This window comes from Vulpes vulpes, chromosome 7, assembly GCF_048418805.1.
Source record: "Vulpes vulpes isolate BD-2025 chromosome 7, VulVul3, whole genome shotgun sequence".
Classification (NCBI taxonomy): domain Eukaryota; kingdom Metazoa; phylum Chordata; class Mammalia; order Carnivora; family Canidae; genus Vulpes; species Vulpes vulpes.
Genome location: NC_132786.1, coordinates 96,398,557 through 96,414,450, shown reverse-complemented (window position 1 = coordinate 96,414,450; position 15,894 = coordinate 96,398,557). Strand labels below are relative to the sequence as shown.

Genomic DNA, 15,894 nt, shown 5'->3' with positions numbered 1-15,894 from the left:
TTTTTATTTATTTATGATAGTCACACACAGAGAGAGAGAGAGGCAGAGACACAGGCAGAGGGAGAAGCAGGCTCCATGCACCGGGAGCCCGACGTGGGATTCGATCCCAGGTCTCCAGGATCGCGCCCTGGGCCAAAGGCAGGCACTAAACTGCTGCGCCACCCAGGATTCCCCCAGTTTTCATTTAAACTTCTGAAGAAATTACCTCTGTAAACTCCTTTAGTAAGGGAAAGAAATTCAGTATTTTGGGAACCACTACTTTGCCCATTGGAATTTTGGCTTTATCAAAAAATATGTATACTTAAAAATGTCTTGAAACATTATAATCCTAACTCATTTTATTTTTTTATTTGTTTATGATAGTCACACAGAGAGAGAGAGAGGCAGAGACATAGGCAGAGACAGAAGCAGGCTCCATGCACCAGGAGCCCGACGTGGGATTCGATCCCAGGTCTCCAGGATCGTGTCCTGGGCCAAAGGCAGGTGCTAAACCTGCTGCACCACCCAGGGATCCCTTAACTCATTTTAAAAGTAGGGTTTGTATACAATTAGTTAATTTTCTGTGGCTAAAGATTTATCCATTCGAGTTTTTAAGGATTGCATATAGCTTCATGAACAAAACTCAAGATTGAAATTTTTTACGGAAAATCAGAGATCGGTCCTAAAATCTTTAGTGAATGCTTGCATGATCTTGAGTGAAAAAACAAGTTGCAGACCTGTTTTGCGGTCTGAAAAATGAGGTGAATGGCTTGGTGAATGGCTTCCTGCATGCCTTTCAGAAAAGTTTGCTGTTAAATGAGAGAGTATCTGTGAATTCCTTATGAACTTTTTCAAGGGAAGTTGCTGTATATATTCAACTACAGTGTATTTAACAGAAACTCACATTATTAGGTGTCTTTTTTCAATAACTTCCTCAGCTTTGAAATACTCCGTGAATGCTTGACTTGTAATCTCTTCGTAGCCATTGTGAGTGTACATTTTGTTTGCCAGGAAGAGGAAGTGAATGGTAAAAAATAATTTGTACTACAATGGAGGGTGGCAGGTCAAATGGCTGGAGAAGTTAGAATTGTGAATCATCTCTTGTGTGTTCTCAACTAAATAAAGGCAATCTGCCCAAAGGGGAGGGGGAAAAAATCTATAAACCACACACTCCATCCAATCATGTAAAGACAAATCAGCCTTCAGACGAATCAAATATCTTCATTTAAAGCTTACCTGGATTTGGCACTCTGCCCATCTTTTTCCAAGTCTCTTCACAATATATTTTCACAAACAGTCAAAAACATGCATACTGAAAAGCATACCCTGTACAATGTTATTTTTAAAAACAAAGAACTCTTGACCCAGGGAAGATCGTTCCTGGGGAAAAGGAAAGTTCCTTTCTGAGTTTGCAACATGTAAATACGGGATTAGTGGGTGGGATTGAGGTGTGCTCCGTGCATAAATAGAGGCTTGGGTTGAGCTAGCACACTAGGAGGCTTGGACCGCTTTGAGGCCGGCTGGCTCATACGGACAGGTGGGTGGGGAAAGCAGGTAAGACTCCTAACAAGACTGTTTACAAGGCACCTGCTAGAGTGAGTTTTGGGCTCAGATTACTGTGTAAAGTTGCAGGAATCAACAGAGGGAGAAGGGCCAGGTAGTTCCCAGGACAACGAAATGGGATTTGGAGAACGAATAATGGAATTTCCATCAACAGCTTATTAGGGCCTTTCTTTGGCCAGACCTGGAAGAGGGTTGTGTTCCTGAGCTGTTTCAAGGTAATACTTTCTCTCTCTAGAAATAAGTGGTTTAAGAGTGGGTGAATTCTAATGAAGGGTGCTCAGGCCTAGGACAGGACCCAGTGTCTTCTATTACTGTTCACTGCTCACCATTTAAAGCTCTGCTTCTCACCCACTGGCTAGAGCCCAGACCCACAAGACTGGCAAATCTCAGATCAGACTGCCCACTAGGAACTGCAATTCACAATTCTACTGCAAATCAGAAAAATAATTCTCTTTCTGCAACCCTTGTAAAGATATTCTTGTTGCATCTTCAGTCTTGAAATTCATGGGCTGGGCTGTAAGAGGAGAGATCTGGCTGCTTTCCTGAAGCATTTCAACAGGGGCAGGGAAACTTCCTGCAAGTTCATTCCCTGCTAAAGATAAGATTAGACATACAGTGACCAGTAAAAAGTACTGGTTTCAAAGAGGTTGTGCATGTGTCCAAATTCTCACTATCTCCCATGATTAGCATTCTGTTTTGAGGTGGTTTATGCAGGACCCTTGCAGAGCAGAAGCTACTTATTATGAAAAGTTGATAGAACGAATCTCAGAACGTGAGCCCGCAGTAGTGTATCTATACAGCAGGAGTGACATTAGGCTTCAGTAAGTCATCCTGCCATAAAATACATACATTATGTCAATTGTTCCAGCTGGTATTCTGCAGAGCTATGACAAGGGGTCATGCAACAAGAACCATCAATGAACCAGATAGATAAAAATGTTCTACCACCGATTCACAATTTTTTCTAACATAGAGGCTATTGCTATAAATAAAAGACAAAATCGAATGTTTATTGATATATTCCAAGTAGTTATTTGCCAAGATATGTTTCTGAATCAACTGATATTTTAAAAGTACAATTATTCTCATATCAAAGTTCTTTTTTTTTTTTTCTATGTTAAAAAAAAAGTCTTTGTACTAACAAGGCTGGGAACTGTTGACCTATGTAGATATTCTTATCTGAGTAGAAAATGAAGAAAGCATATCCTTGCTTTTTGTTTATATCTTTTTTGAAGCAGACATTTTGTGGCTACACACCATGATTTGGATAGATAATAACTGATTAGTTTAAGCCAAGGCATCACCTGGATTTATAACTTAAAATGCTTTTTTTAAAAAAACAGCTAATGCTTAGTAAAGATTCCCACTCAAGCCATCAGAACATAAGAAACTTTCCCCCCCTTAAAAAATATTAAGTATTAATAGTCCATCCTGCTTCCTTTGCAGTTTATTGAGACCTACACCAGTATCAGTGAGGTATTTGTTAAGCAATTTCAATCTTTGTTTTTACTGGAATCTCCAATTCTGCATGTGATGGATAACCATAGTGATTTGCTAGTGCAACTCTGTGTACTAATTAGCTCCCTCCCTTGCTCACTCCTGGATCTTACCTATAATGTTCACTTTCCTGTTTATAGGCATCTGCTTTGTATTAGTATAACTTTCCTAAGGAATTAACTTCAGTCTGGTTATACTATGCATACTTATACTATGCAGTCTTAGGAAAATTCTGTGGAAGGAAAGTTTTCATACCAGCTGCATGTTTTCTGTCTCAGCTAACTGGAAGGGAAAAAAAATTAACAAAGAGACACACACAGAGTTGATTTCTGTGTTATGAGCCGCACAGAATGGTTTTTGTGCACTGAAATATATACCCACAGTCACCTAACTATCCAGGCCCATGGACAGAGTCAAAGAATTGTTTCAGGAGACTGAACTTGCATAGACATATTTTAGTCAATTCAGAAGTAATAAATGGAATTTGAGTAAATGTCACACAAGGGAGAGAGTTATATGGATACAAATTTTCAGTTAAGTGACAAAGATGGCAGGTTTTAATTTAAATAAGGATTAATTTTACTTAGATCTAATTCTCTAAGGGCAATATCTCCATTTTAATAGAAGGTGAAAGAAACATGTACGTTTAGGGTAATTGTTTCAGGATGGGAAAATGGGAGCCAGCACTGCAAAATGACAAGATCCAGAGGACTCAGTTCTGTACCCATCTCCCAAGCCCTCATCTCCCTGAATTTCAGATTCTCGATCTATAAAATGAGGCATGGGGAGTAGAAATGGAGGTGGTAACACCTAAGGCACCTTCCAATACTAAAATGTTTGAAATTTAAAATTTTGGGATGCTTGTGTGGCTCAGCGATTGGGTATCTGCCTTGGGCTCAGGGAGTGATCCCAGAGTCCCCAGATCGAGTCCCACATCGGGCTCCCTGCACGGAGCCTGCTTCTCCCTCTGCCTATGTCTCTGCCTCTCTCGCTATCTATATACCTATTTCTATACTGTAGGTTTCTATGGATAGTTATATCAGGATATTTACATCTACATAGGTCTATTGATAGACGGATGCAAAAGTTGATAGATACTTATACTATGCAGTTTTAGGAAAATTGTGTGGAAGGAAGGTTTTCATACCAGCTGCCTATTTTCTATCTCAGCTAAGCCTCAAGTTCTTTATATGTCAGGGTTGTGATGTAGTCTGAGGGTTCTAATGGCCACTAATTCCTTTTTGTGTTACTGACATTTTGCCTGTTTGTTTTCCATATCAGATTTGCCATGGAGAAGATCTCGGTGTCAGCATTTTTGCTCCTCGTCGCCCTCTCTTACACTCTGGCCAAAGATATCACAGTTAAATCAGGAGCAAAGAAAGATGCCAAGGACTCAGCCCCCAAACTGCCCCAGACCCTCTCCAGAGGTAGGAGTCAGCCTCCAGTTGGCTTCCAACACTGCCTCATTGAGACGCTGAGACTTGTGTGCCAAAAATATTTTTTAATGTGTTTCTTCTAAATTTATCAAAGTTTATAATTGCTTCTACTTTCTCTAGAGGGTTTTGCATTCAATTAGTATCCAGTATATATTTATCCCAGTCTTTACAACTGCTTTTCAACAGCTTTCGCCTGAAATTGTAATAGCTTTAAATATACTGGTTCATTTTGTTCTAGGTTGGGGTGATCAGCTCATCTGGACTCAGACCTATGAAGAAGCTTTATACAAATCCAAGACAAGGTAAAGACGAGGGCTACAGAGTTCTCTCACAGCTCACAAGAGCACCATCTAGTGATAAGTAGCTATACATGAAATCTTACTCATTAAAATTATCCAATCTCTCTTTTGTCTCTTACAGCAACAAACCCTTAATGATTATCCATCACCTGGATGAATGCCCACACAGTCAAGGTAATCTATTTTTTTAACTATACTTTTCCTTATAGGCTTTTAGCTATAGGGCCAAGATTCGGGTCTCTCTCTTTTTAGTCTGAGTGCCTAGCACAGTTAAATAAAACAGAATATCTAAAAATAAAACAGAATATATAGTAAAAACATAGTTTAAAGTAACTTCAAATATTTCCATACTTTGTGTTAACTGCTGGTGCACATTTAAAAAAACAAAAACAAACTTTAAGATTCATCCTTGACTTCTTGCTTTCTCTTATATCCCATGTCTACTCCATCAGCAAATACCACTGCTTTACCTTCCAAATATATCCAAAGCCAGCCCCAGCTTCATGGATGTGCAAGCTGTGCAGGCATCCAAGGCCCAGTGCCTGAAAGGTTCCTCTGCTAGATTTAAATCTCTGGTTGGTGCTGTCTTAAAATACATAATCATTTTTGAAGAAGAGGCTCCATAATTCTGTTTTTCCTGGGCTCCATATATTATGTAGGTCTCGCCCAAATCCAACCACTTCCTATTGTCATTTCTACTGCCCTGATCCAAACCACGGTCACATCTTGTCTAGGATACTGTGAAGCCACGTAACTGGTCACCCTCAGTGAGTTCTCCATCCAAAGTCAGAGGGAGGCTGTTAAACATAAATCAGATCCTTTCACTCATGTGCTCAAGCCACTCATGTGGCTTCTTATCACAAGTAAATTAAATCTAGGGCAGCCCAGGTGGCTCAGCAGTTTAGCGCCGGCTTCAGCCCAGGGCCTGATCCTGAAGACCCGGGATTGAGTCCCACATCAGGCTCCCAGCATGGAGCCTGCTTCTCCCTCTCTCTGCCTGTGTCTCTGCCTCTCTTTCTTTCTCTGTGTCTCATGAGGAATAAATAAATAAAAATCTTAAAAAAGAGAGAGAAAAAAAAGTAAATTAAATCTAAATTCTGGATCATGGTCTACAAGGCTGGACATAATCCAGCCCCTGGCTATCTTTGCTTTCTTACCATTCTTCCTTTGGTTTTTCTCCACTCCATCTAGCCTGGCCTTTGTGCTTTTCTTCCAGGACCTAAATGCATTCTGCCTCAGGGCTATTGCTCTTGCTGCCTCCTCCATCTAGTATGGCATACCCCATAAATCTTAGAACGGATTCTTTTCTCCTTTAACGTCACCTTCTCTGATAGGTCTACCCTGACCATTCTATGGCTCCTAAACCTCTTGCCTTTCTTCGTTTTTTTTTTTTTTCAAAGTACATATCTCCATCTGAAGTTATTAGATTATGTATTTACTTGTTTATGGTCTTTGTCCCACACAAGCATTTGAGCTTTAGGAAGACAACACATTACCTTTCTTTTTTTTTTTTTTTTTTTTTTTTCTTCACTGCTATACTCCCAAGTGCATAGAACAGGGTGCACCACATAGGAATCTCTCAATAAATATGGGTTGGAAAAAAATGGGTGGATGAGTGAATGAGTGAATGAGTGAATGGCAAGCAGCAAAGATAGTCACTGGCCTAGATACTACTTCACTAATTGTTTCCTCAAAAGGCAAAGTTAGTATATTAAATATACAGTTCAGCATAAAATATAACAGAGAACAATGGTTTCAACCAGCAATGAGATGGATACTTCATGATTCTTTTGTATTTTCTAGCTTTAAAGAAAGTGTTTGCTGAAAATAGAGAAATCCAGAAATTGGCAGAGCAGTTTGTCCTCCTCAATCTAGTCGTAAGTTCACTTTTCATCATAATTGACCTTTCTCCACGGCTCATTATTTGAAATGGATGATTCATTTTTCCTGTGCATATTAGTCCCACAGCACTGACTGGGGTCTATCCCAAGGATCACATCTCACAGATTACAAAGAAAAAAATATATATTTTATTCATAATCTATTTTGCACAGCTATGCTTTTATTTAGTAATTAATCATTTTAGGCTATCTGAAAAATAGGCTCCTGTGGTCAGGGCTTTCTCTGTTGCTATACTAATGGGAAGGTTTTTATCTTTACAAATCTCTTCCCAGGCCCCTTCCCCTACAGTCTTGATGTTCTACACCCCTTCTTAGGCCTTGTCCCCTCTCTTCCTGGGAGTGACAGTTTCCCGGCTGTCTAAAGCACATCACTGCACGTGGGCTTTAGCCTCATGCATTCCCACCTTACCTCATGATCAACACCCTTCCTGATGGCTGACATTTCTGTCTGCATGTTCTTTCTACTCAGATACAAACAGGTTCCACTTTCCTTCCAAAAGGAAACAAGCAAACAATAAACAACTCACAAGAAGACCTAACCCTATGTCTTCTCCCTCCTTCCCTCCCTTCCCCTTCACCACCCTCTTTCTCTCTCTCTACCTCTTCACAAGTTGACAAAGGTTGACTTCTTCAAAGAGCATTCACATCAGTATCTCTTTCCATAGGCTTCTCTTCCTCTTCCTACCTTTTAATATTAGAGACTTGGTGAATCTCTACTTGACTCCTTAATATTTTATATTCTTTTTAATATTTTATATTCTCTATGAACAATTTCATCCACAGCTGCCTTTAATCAATGCCCATGCATGGTTAATTCCCACATCTTACCCAAACAGGCAAAAATTTCCCACTTGTGTGTGCCACTGTGGTCCAGGTATTGCGTTATTAGCTTAATCTCAACATGTCCAACAATGAATTTATTAGCTTGGTGCAGTATTTGCAAATAGCTCAATTTTATTACATGTTTCACTGAAAGTTTCATTCAAGACTGTGTTCTCCTCCAGGCCTCCAGTAGTCAAAAAATGCTGTGGTTCTAATGTCTCAATATTCTTGCTATCGGTCACTTCCATATAAAGTGAGGCCCACTATTTAGTGTAAGAATTTCTCTTTGCCTGATTTACTACAGTATTACTAAATGGCTTGCTGCCTACAAAATAAATCCCAGCTAATCCCACATAGCCTTCAGAGTAATGATTCTAAAAACCAAACTGGGATTATGGTACTTCTAAATCCCTCCAGTGGTTTTGATCTATTTCTGAACACGAGCAAACACTGGCATGGTGTGCAAGACCTCTCATGAGCCGGCCCTGGAAGCAGCTCTCCAGTATTTTCTTTCTCTACTGCATCATACATCCCCTATATTTCAATCCTTCCCAAACTCATGGTCATACCAAAAAGTGCTATGCCTTTCCTTTACCTTTGTGCCATCTCTACCACTGCCTGGAGTAACCTAATTTTTCACATATCTGACTCCTATTCATTTTTTAAGATTCCTCCTTACCCACTTCAGAGAGTCTTAGTGAAACTTGCATACAAGGTTAGATGCCCTGCTCTGGTCATCTAACCTGCCCGCTGCACCTACTGGTCTTCCTTCATAACACTGCACCAACTGGATCCTCAATATTCATTTTCCTACTGTATCTCTCAAGTGACATGCATTCCTTAAAGATAAGTGCCATAAGATAAGCCTGTATGTTTCTGTAATTTCTCTGAAAATGACTGGTTTTCATTGTTCTATTTCCTCCTATTTCATCCAAGATGTAACTTCCCAAATGCTGTAACTTGCTCTATAGTCTCCCTTCTTGAACTTTTTTTGCTCTTCATCATATTCATTCACTCGCTCTCTACCTCAAGTTCTGCATTAGTTTGCTCTAGCTTATTTACTACTTCATGTGTATAGCTTGCCTCCCCATCTGGGTCATAAACTCCCTGTGGAAGAGATGTGCCTTACAGCATCTCAAGAAGCCCAGCCCAGTAATGGCCACATTTCTGTATTAATGAGTTTGAAAATAACTAAAGAATAGACAAACTAAAAGCTGTCTTTTCTTTTAATCTTAGTATGAAACAACTGACAAACACCTTTCTCCTGATGGCCAGTATGTCCCCAGGATCATATTTGTAGGTAAGTAAAGATGGCAATGAGATCAAGCACAGTGATAATTGCCCAAGTGCTGCGCCCCCTCTCTCGCCTGCCACTCCATTTTGGCCATGGCCATTGTCACACCTTAGCCAGGGGTCTAACATTCCTTTACATTTCTCAACATTTCATCATTAGAAAATTCAAACGTTTACCTATTTCCACGTTTGTTTCACATCTGCTAATGTAAATGTACTGTGCCCTGTCACAAATACATCTGAGAAGAAAGCACTCTACTAACTGTTTAAATGTATTACTCATTTTCCTGAATACATCATCAGGTCTGTAAATTCATATTTTTCATCAGGCAAACTTTCAACTTGTATGTTGGATTTTTTTCTGACATTTTTTGATAATTTTTTTTGGGGGGGGCACATTAGGAATATGGCTGGAAGAAATCAGAAGAGCCATGCTCCTTCCAGCCACTGGTACTTTTCATATGCTGTTCCCTCCACTGGCAAGCTTTTCCTGCTTACCTCATACACCTTGCCATTGCCTCATTAACTCCCCAGTCATCACTGTCATTCACTGACTGGACACAATCCACACTATGTGCTCTTGTGGCACCATGCTCCTCTCAGTAGGCACTCTCTGCTCAGTTATAATTTTGTATTTATCAGGTGATTGTTCAGTATCTATTTCCCCCATAGAACTATAGCTCTTTGTGGCTGGGCCTGTGTCTATTTCTTCTGACCATCATAGTTTCATCATGACCCTGTGGTAGGCTGGCAATAAATACTTGTTAAATGATTAGACACATGAATTGAGATTGGCTTTGAGCCAAGTTATAGTGATTCAAGGACAATGTAGAAATAAATCTATCACATGGCGGAGCTCACACTCATCAACTGGTTCACCTGTGTAATCCAAGTTCACACTAAATGCACATAACAGGAAAGAAACAAGTGAAGGATAAAAATGAGGAAGGCTGACCTCGAGCTAATTTTATAGATTCAGTTTTGTTAGGATTTAGAAAATCTAGAACACTTAAATTGGGACTTTATAGGTCATCCAGTTACACTGTGTGCAGTTCTTTTCATAGCATTATTCCTGTTTCAGGGCATTTTAACCCACATTCAATTCCTTCCAAAAGAACCAACTCAGCTCAGGAATGTAGACACTGGCTACATGTTAGAATCACCCAGAAGATTTTAAAAATCAAGCAGCCCAGGCCACACCTAAAACCAATTATATCCAAATCTTGCAGGGTGGGAGGCTGGATGTCTTTCTTAAAACTTTCTAGGTGGTTCCAGTGTGCTGCCTGTGGTGTTGTAAACCAAAGATTGGGCAGTTAAAAAGCTTTTCTTATGTTAATTTATTACAAAGAGTAGACCCTGTGTTTATATCCTCTGCACGTAGCAGAAGTATAATAGGTTTTAAGTCTTTGTTGAACAAATAAATGTCTGCTTTTTGTAATTAATGTCAATTGGGCCCATTCCAACATTCTGAAATGACAGATTGTCCACTTAAGTACCAGTGGCAGAATTTGCATACAAGCAGCTGGTTCTCCCGTGCCTACATCTAGTTTTCAGGACACGCACCTTCAATCCTCTCTCACGAGCCAAGGTTTCTAGACCTGTGTAGATCCTAGTACCTCCCTTTTTGATACACCTTATGTTTAAAATGCCTTCCTTTCTCATTAGTTGATAGCTTCAAATTAAATATAAAACATGGAAAAAAGGATTTAAACCTCTAGGGACATATGTTTACAAAGGGAAAGACTCCTAAATCTTTTTTAAATGCAGCTAGATAACAATATAATGAAAAGAGAGGGGCCCTACAGGCTTGTTTGACCTTTGATGTTCTTAAGGGTTTGCATTCTTCTATTCATTAAAAACCACCCTTGGTTTTGAAAACTAGCATTGGATGTGGGTTTCTAATTATCTAGGTTGTTCTTGGTAACACGTTGCAATTACGACATAATCATTTCAAAAGTTTAAAATAATTCTTTAGCAGAGAAAGCCAGTGTTTCCACCAAGGTACCCAACACCTCCCTGCCAGTATGGATAATTCTGTTTTCAGGTTGCTATAGATAGGACAGCAGGGTTCATAACCTTTCCCACAAATAGCATTGCACAGCTGTCAAGTGCTCCAGGCCTTGCTTTGGGTACTGGCAGCCAGGCCGGGTTGCAGAGTAGATAGACTAGAACTCCACAAGGCAGATCACACGCTGTGTTCTTTACATTGGCCGTGGATAAGTACCTGGGCTTCCTCATGCAACAGAGCTTACTCGGGAACAGAAACTCCATTCCTATTTGTTTTTTCTTTGTAGACCCATCCCTGACAGTTAGAGCTGACATCACTGGAAGATACTCAAATCGTCTCTACGCTTATGAACCTTCAGATATAGCTCTACGTAAGTGTCCCCTCCTTGACATGGCTCTTTGCTGCTGTGCTAGGAGTGGAGTCCATGATGAGGAAGGAGAAAGCTCTGCTCAGACACACAGGATGTTTGGCCTTAACTAGCCTTGTGCTCTCTGGCAAATCATATTCACCTTGGTCTCATTTATTTAAATCTCAGTGCAAGATTCTTTAGATTGGGTATCTTTTCCTCTAGGAGGATTCTATGATCCTATTTCCTGCTTTTCCTTAGTCACCCGATCATACAAACTCCTTCTACCATAGAATCAAGTGCAAGAGTAACTGTACTATTATAACAGGAATCTGCATGCCTTAAACACTTTCTCCGAATAACGAAAGTGAAATAATGTAGTCCAGTTTGTTGATATTGAGTTTAGGTTCAATTTTAAAGATCAGAAGGAAAGATTTTTCCCAATAGTTGGTAAGAAACTCACTTTCCCTGGAGTTGCCATAAAATGGAAAGAAAAAAAAAATGTTAAGAGACTCAGGACAAAGCACCTCAATGGGAGACTGTACCTAGTTGTGGCATCTAATTAGTCCTTCTGGGAAGAAAATTGGGTTTTGTCCTAAGAACCAATTCTGCACAATGACTAGAGGCTGCCTAGAACTGTACTGCCCAACATGGAAGCCATGAGCTACACATAACTCTTTAATATTACATTAATTAAAATTTAAAATTCAGTTCCTTAGGCATAGTAACCACAGTTTAAGGACTCAATACACAGGCACTAAATATTTTTCATTATCACAGACATATCTATTGAGCGGCACTGACCTAGAACATTATGCCGGGGAAGACTTGAGGCTGCATCTGGGCAGCAGCCAAGATTATCCTAGTCCATTAGCGATGCCTCCAGGGGGTGCAGGGAGGACCAAGGAAGCACATTTCACGTACTGGCCATTCTCAAGATATATTTCTTAATAAGACTTTTTATTCCTTAAAGGCAGGTATCCTGCACAGGTGATATTACAGTGCTTTGTAGAAAAGACATGTAATAAATATAATAAATATTGGAAGACAATTCGCTTGTGTAATAAAAGCTAATTCACCTACTTTTAGAAAAAAATTTATAACAAATTTACCAATTGTTCACCCTATCATGAAATAGCACCCCATTCAACAACGAATAAATATCTACGTTTAGGGGTTACTAAAGCTATCAGTATAATTTCTGGTGACATCTTTGTTAACTGTGGCAACCTTTTTCCCATTAGTGCTCGACAACATGAAGAAAGCTCTGAAGTTGCTAAAGACTGAATTGTAGAGAAAAAAAAGTCTGCAAACTTTTTTCTGTGTCCAGCCCTGAGACTTGGAACCAGAGGAGATCCTAGAAGACTTTGGAAAATGTAGGAACAGTGATGGACATGCTAATTAGATTATGGTTATTGTTACAACAGCTATTTTTTTAAAATCTTGTTTCAACTGTACATGTATGAAAATAATACTGCATACTACCATAGGAAGTCATGCTTTTTTTTAAAATAAATAAATCCTTTTGGGGGTGTTCAAACTGTTATTCCCCCCCCCCCCCCGCAACTTTGTCCTTCAGAGAAAAGCTATTATTTTGGACACATGAAGTATTCAAAGAAGAGACAAGACAAACTCAACAGGATTAGTGAAGACCAGAAAAAGTTCTCATCTCACTTCACTATTCGCTCACTCAGTGACTAAAAGTAGACATGAGCTAATTCAACAGAAGTATCAAAACAGAATTTGTATGACTGTAAAACAATATGTAGAAAGGTACCTAAAAAAATTAGGTACCTAACTGAAGAATTCCCCACCCCCCACCTCCCTGACTCTAGCCAGACTCCTAAATACACGCTTACCTTCAAGAATTCAGTTTTAGTTAGATTCTGCACAATTGAACTCTCTCAGAGAAAATCTCTGACAGCTTTCTCCATCAGTGCACTGATTTTGTGAAAAGGTCATTCAAAAAGCATTTGTACCTATGAACATACCCTTAAAAAATCCTAAGAATTAGCCTTGTAATACATTTGCCCTCTCAAGATTTTAGAGTACTGCCCTGGAGTAAATTTAGTTGAGTTGTTCCCATCTTCACCAAAAGATGGAGAACAGCAAAGGGCACAGACATCATGTCTATGGAACAGAGATCAGAGATCACTACTTACCTCCGGAGAAGTTGAGAGAGGTAGTGGCATCAAATAGGGGAGCAGCTCTAGCTACTTTCAATTCTTTATTCTGAATGACAAAAATTAGAACTGTGTATTAATTTCTTCACTACCTATTTAATCTCACATTCACTGTCACATGGAATTTCTTTATCACTCAGACCCCACTGACCTCTTGGGCCTGTAAATGGCTGTGGCGGTCCGTACAATGTTTTGAATATTGATACATTGATTATCTATTGCTTGTCTTGACAAACTTTTTTTTAGAACCATTCTGAATAGATCCTTTGGCATTATTATCTTTTCCAGGGCAGAATATATATTTTAAATTCTCTTTCATAGTACTACCAAAGAGCTATATACTAATAGGTTCTGTGTACATATGGTTGATTTAATGATATACAGATCCTCAGTAAAAATATCAGCAGAGAGATTCATCTCTCTTCTTATAAGTAGGTACACATGTTTAAAAAGGTTAAATATATTTAGAAAGTTCTCTGAGAGCTAATGAAGGGAAAACTAGTATGCATTTATATAAACAAATATTTTGAATGACAACTTCTAAGATATTCAGGTTTCCTCTAGCATACATTAAAATAAAAATTTAAAATCTGTTTTTTTAATTTGGCTAAGATTAAGTTCTTAAAATTTATTGAATAACAAAGTGTTATTTTAACAACACATATAATTTTTAGGTCATAAATCAATCTCTGGGAAGTCAAATGTTAAGGTTAAAAGGAAGTTGAATTTCCCTTAGAAAAGTGTTAAGCAGAGCCACGGTCTTCTCTACTTCTTAAAATTTGTCCTAATGCAGATCAGAAAATCATTCAAGAAAAATACAGAGTTCTGTGAAGATGCTCATGGCAACATTATTTAAACATACTTTAAAAAATGGCAACCACCAAATAAAATGATTACATAGTTTATTAACACAAAGCACACTATGTTGTCATCTCTACACATAAACATTGTGAAGAAACAAAATGAAAGATATTTCCTTGCTGTGCTTTTAACTCCAGGAAGTGTGTGTACCCAGCAGTTAGAATGAGAAGTGAAGATGCAAAGGGAAGGACTTCTGCTCGAAGCTTATGGAATTATTAGCAAAGCCTGTTCTTGTCATCTCACAATCTTTGTGTTCAAATAAATTGAAATAAAAGCATATCTTGACTATTTCTCCAGCTACAGAGAACTAGAAGAATGCTGTAAGTCTAAAGAGTTATTTCAAACAATTGAAGAAAAATGTAACACAGTGGAAATCTAAAATTCTGTGAAGCCACTGTGAAAAAAATATGACTGTTCCTCAAAAAATTAAGCAGAGAATTGCCATACAATTCTGAGTATGTACCCCAAACACCTGAAAGCAGGAAAAGGCTACGGGGCACTCCTGTTCATAGCAGCATTATTCACAATAGCCAGGAGGGGGAAGCAACCTAAATGTCCATCAGTGGATGAGTGGATAAACAAAATGCAGCATATGCAACCAATGGAACATTATTCAGCTTTGAAAAGGAAGGAAATTCTGACACATGCTGCAACATGGACAAACCTTTTGAAAACATTATGCTAAGTGATTGAATAAACCAGTCACATAAGGCAAATACTTGCTTTCCACTCAGAGGAGGTATCTGGAATAGTCAGAGTGGTAGTTGTGAGAGCTAACAGTGGAGGGGAAGGGGGTGGGGCTAGGATGGGGGAAGGAGAGGGAGGGTTACTTCTTACCAGGTACACACTGTCAGCTCTGGAAGATGAAAAACCTAGTGGGGATGATAGTTGGGCCACAATGTGAATGTACTTAATGACACTGAATTACACACTTAAAAATAGTTAAAATGATATTTTGATATTATGACACATCTTATGCTCTGTGTATTTTACCACACCAAAAAGAAAAATAATATTTTATCAGTTTTATCAGAGGTCCCAAGGCTTAGGGGGGAAAAGAGAAAGCAATTTAGAAAAAAAGCTGGTAATATAAATCACCTGTGAGTCATTTACATGGATGACCAACATGCCCGGTTATACCATTTTCACCTGCTTGAGGACTGCAGTCTTCAAATGAACATCTACAACTGTTTAGCTCTGCTATGGTTTTTTGTTTTTTGTTGTTGTTTTTTTTTTTTTTTTTTTTTTACTGCTATGGGTTTTTGTGTGTTTCAGGCATTCAGTAATCCTAAGTAGCTTCTAAGGTCCTTATATTTAACAGTCACTGGTGAGCACAGGAGCTGGGGTAGTATTAAAAAAAAAAAAAAAGCTCTAAGGCAGGAACAGAACCCCCTTCAGTTTGCTCACCAATAAGGCAGGCTTCAAAGTCCAAGTAAAGTGAGCCTGACTTTTTAAAAAGCCATTTGTCAAGTTATGACCTCATAAACGGTAAAAAGCCAGATGCTGAAAGTAAGCGATGGTGGTTTCACCCTCCAAGTGATACCACAGTCTATTGTTTGCCGTATATTTTAACTCAGAACTCCCTCCCACCCTCATTGGAAAATGAATGCCAAAAGCTGATTTTCCAGAGGAGAGTGGATGAGAAGTAGCCTGGCATATGGTAGAAGAGTCTGATTTTCTCCCCCCTGCCCACTTTCTCAGGAGGT

At 39.0% G+C, this 15,894-nt stretch overlaps 1 protein-coding gene across 6 annotated transcripts; it reads left to right on the top strand.

Annotated features, from left to right (window-relative positions):
• Positions 1-1,454: 1,454 nt before the first annotated feature.
• On the top strand, positions 1,455-14,465 carry AGR2 (anterior gradient 2, protein disulphide isomerase family member). Of its 6 annotated transcripts, none has more exons than XM_072764459.1 (9): positions 1,468-1,533; positions 2,989-3,018; positions 4,321-4,466; positions 4,714-4,777; positions 4,896-4,948; positions 6,578-6,651; positions 8,734-8,797; positions 11,085-11,168; positions 12,389-14,465. In XM_072764459.1, the coding sequence occupies exons 3-9, from the start codon at positions 4,328-4,330 to the stop codon at positions 12,436-12,438; spliced, it is 528 nt and encodes a 175-aa protein (XP_072620560.1). In that variant the 5' UTR covers positions 1,468-1,533; positions 2,989-3,018; positions 4,321-4,327; the 3' UTR covers positions 12,439-14,465. The 6 variants fall into 6 exon arrangements, with proteins under 6 accessions (XP_025848971.1, XP_072620560.1, XP_072620559.1 ...); XM_072764461.1 differs by having other exon boundaries at positions 1,473-1,516; XM_025993185.2 differs by lacking the exon at positions 1,468-1,533 and adding an exon at positions 1,644-1,757.
• The last annotated feature ends 1,429 nt before the right edge of the window (positions 14,466-15,894 follow it).

Excerpts from the sequence above, each read along its gene's own strand:
- AGR2 (XM_025993186.2), top strand. The coding sequence starts at position 4,328 with ATGGAGAAGATCTCGGTGTCAGCATTTTTGCTCCTCGTCGCCCTCTCT. Across the intron at positions 4,467-4,713 it reads GCCCCAGACCCTCTCCAGAG|GTTGGGGTGATCAGCTCATC; the intron begins GTAGGAGTCAGC and ends ATTTTGTTCTAG. Across the intron at positions 4,778-4,895 it reads TTATACAAATCCAAGACAAG|CAACAAACCCTTAATGATTA; the intron begins GTAAAGACGAGG and ends TGTCTCTTACAG.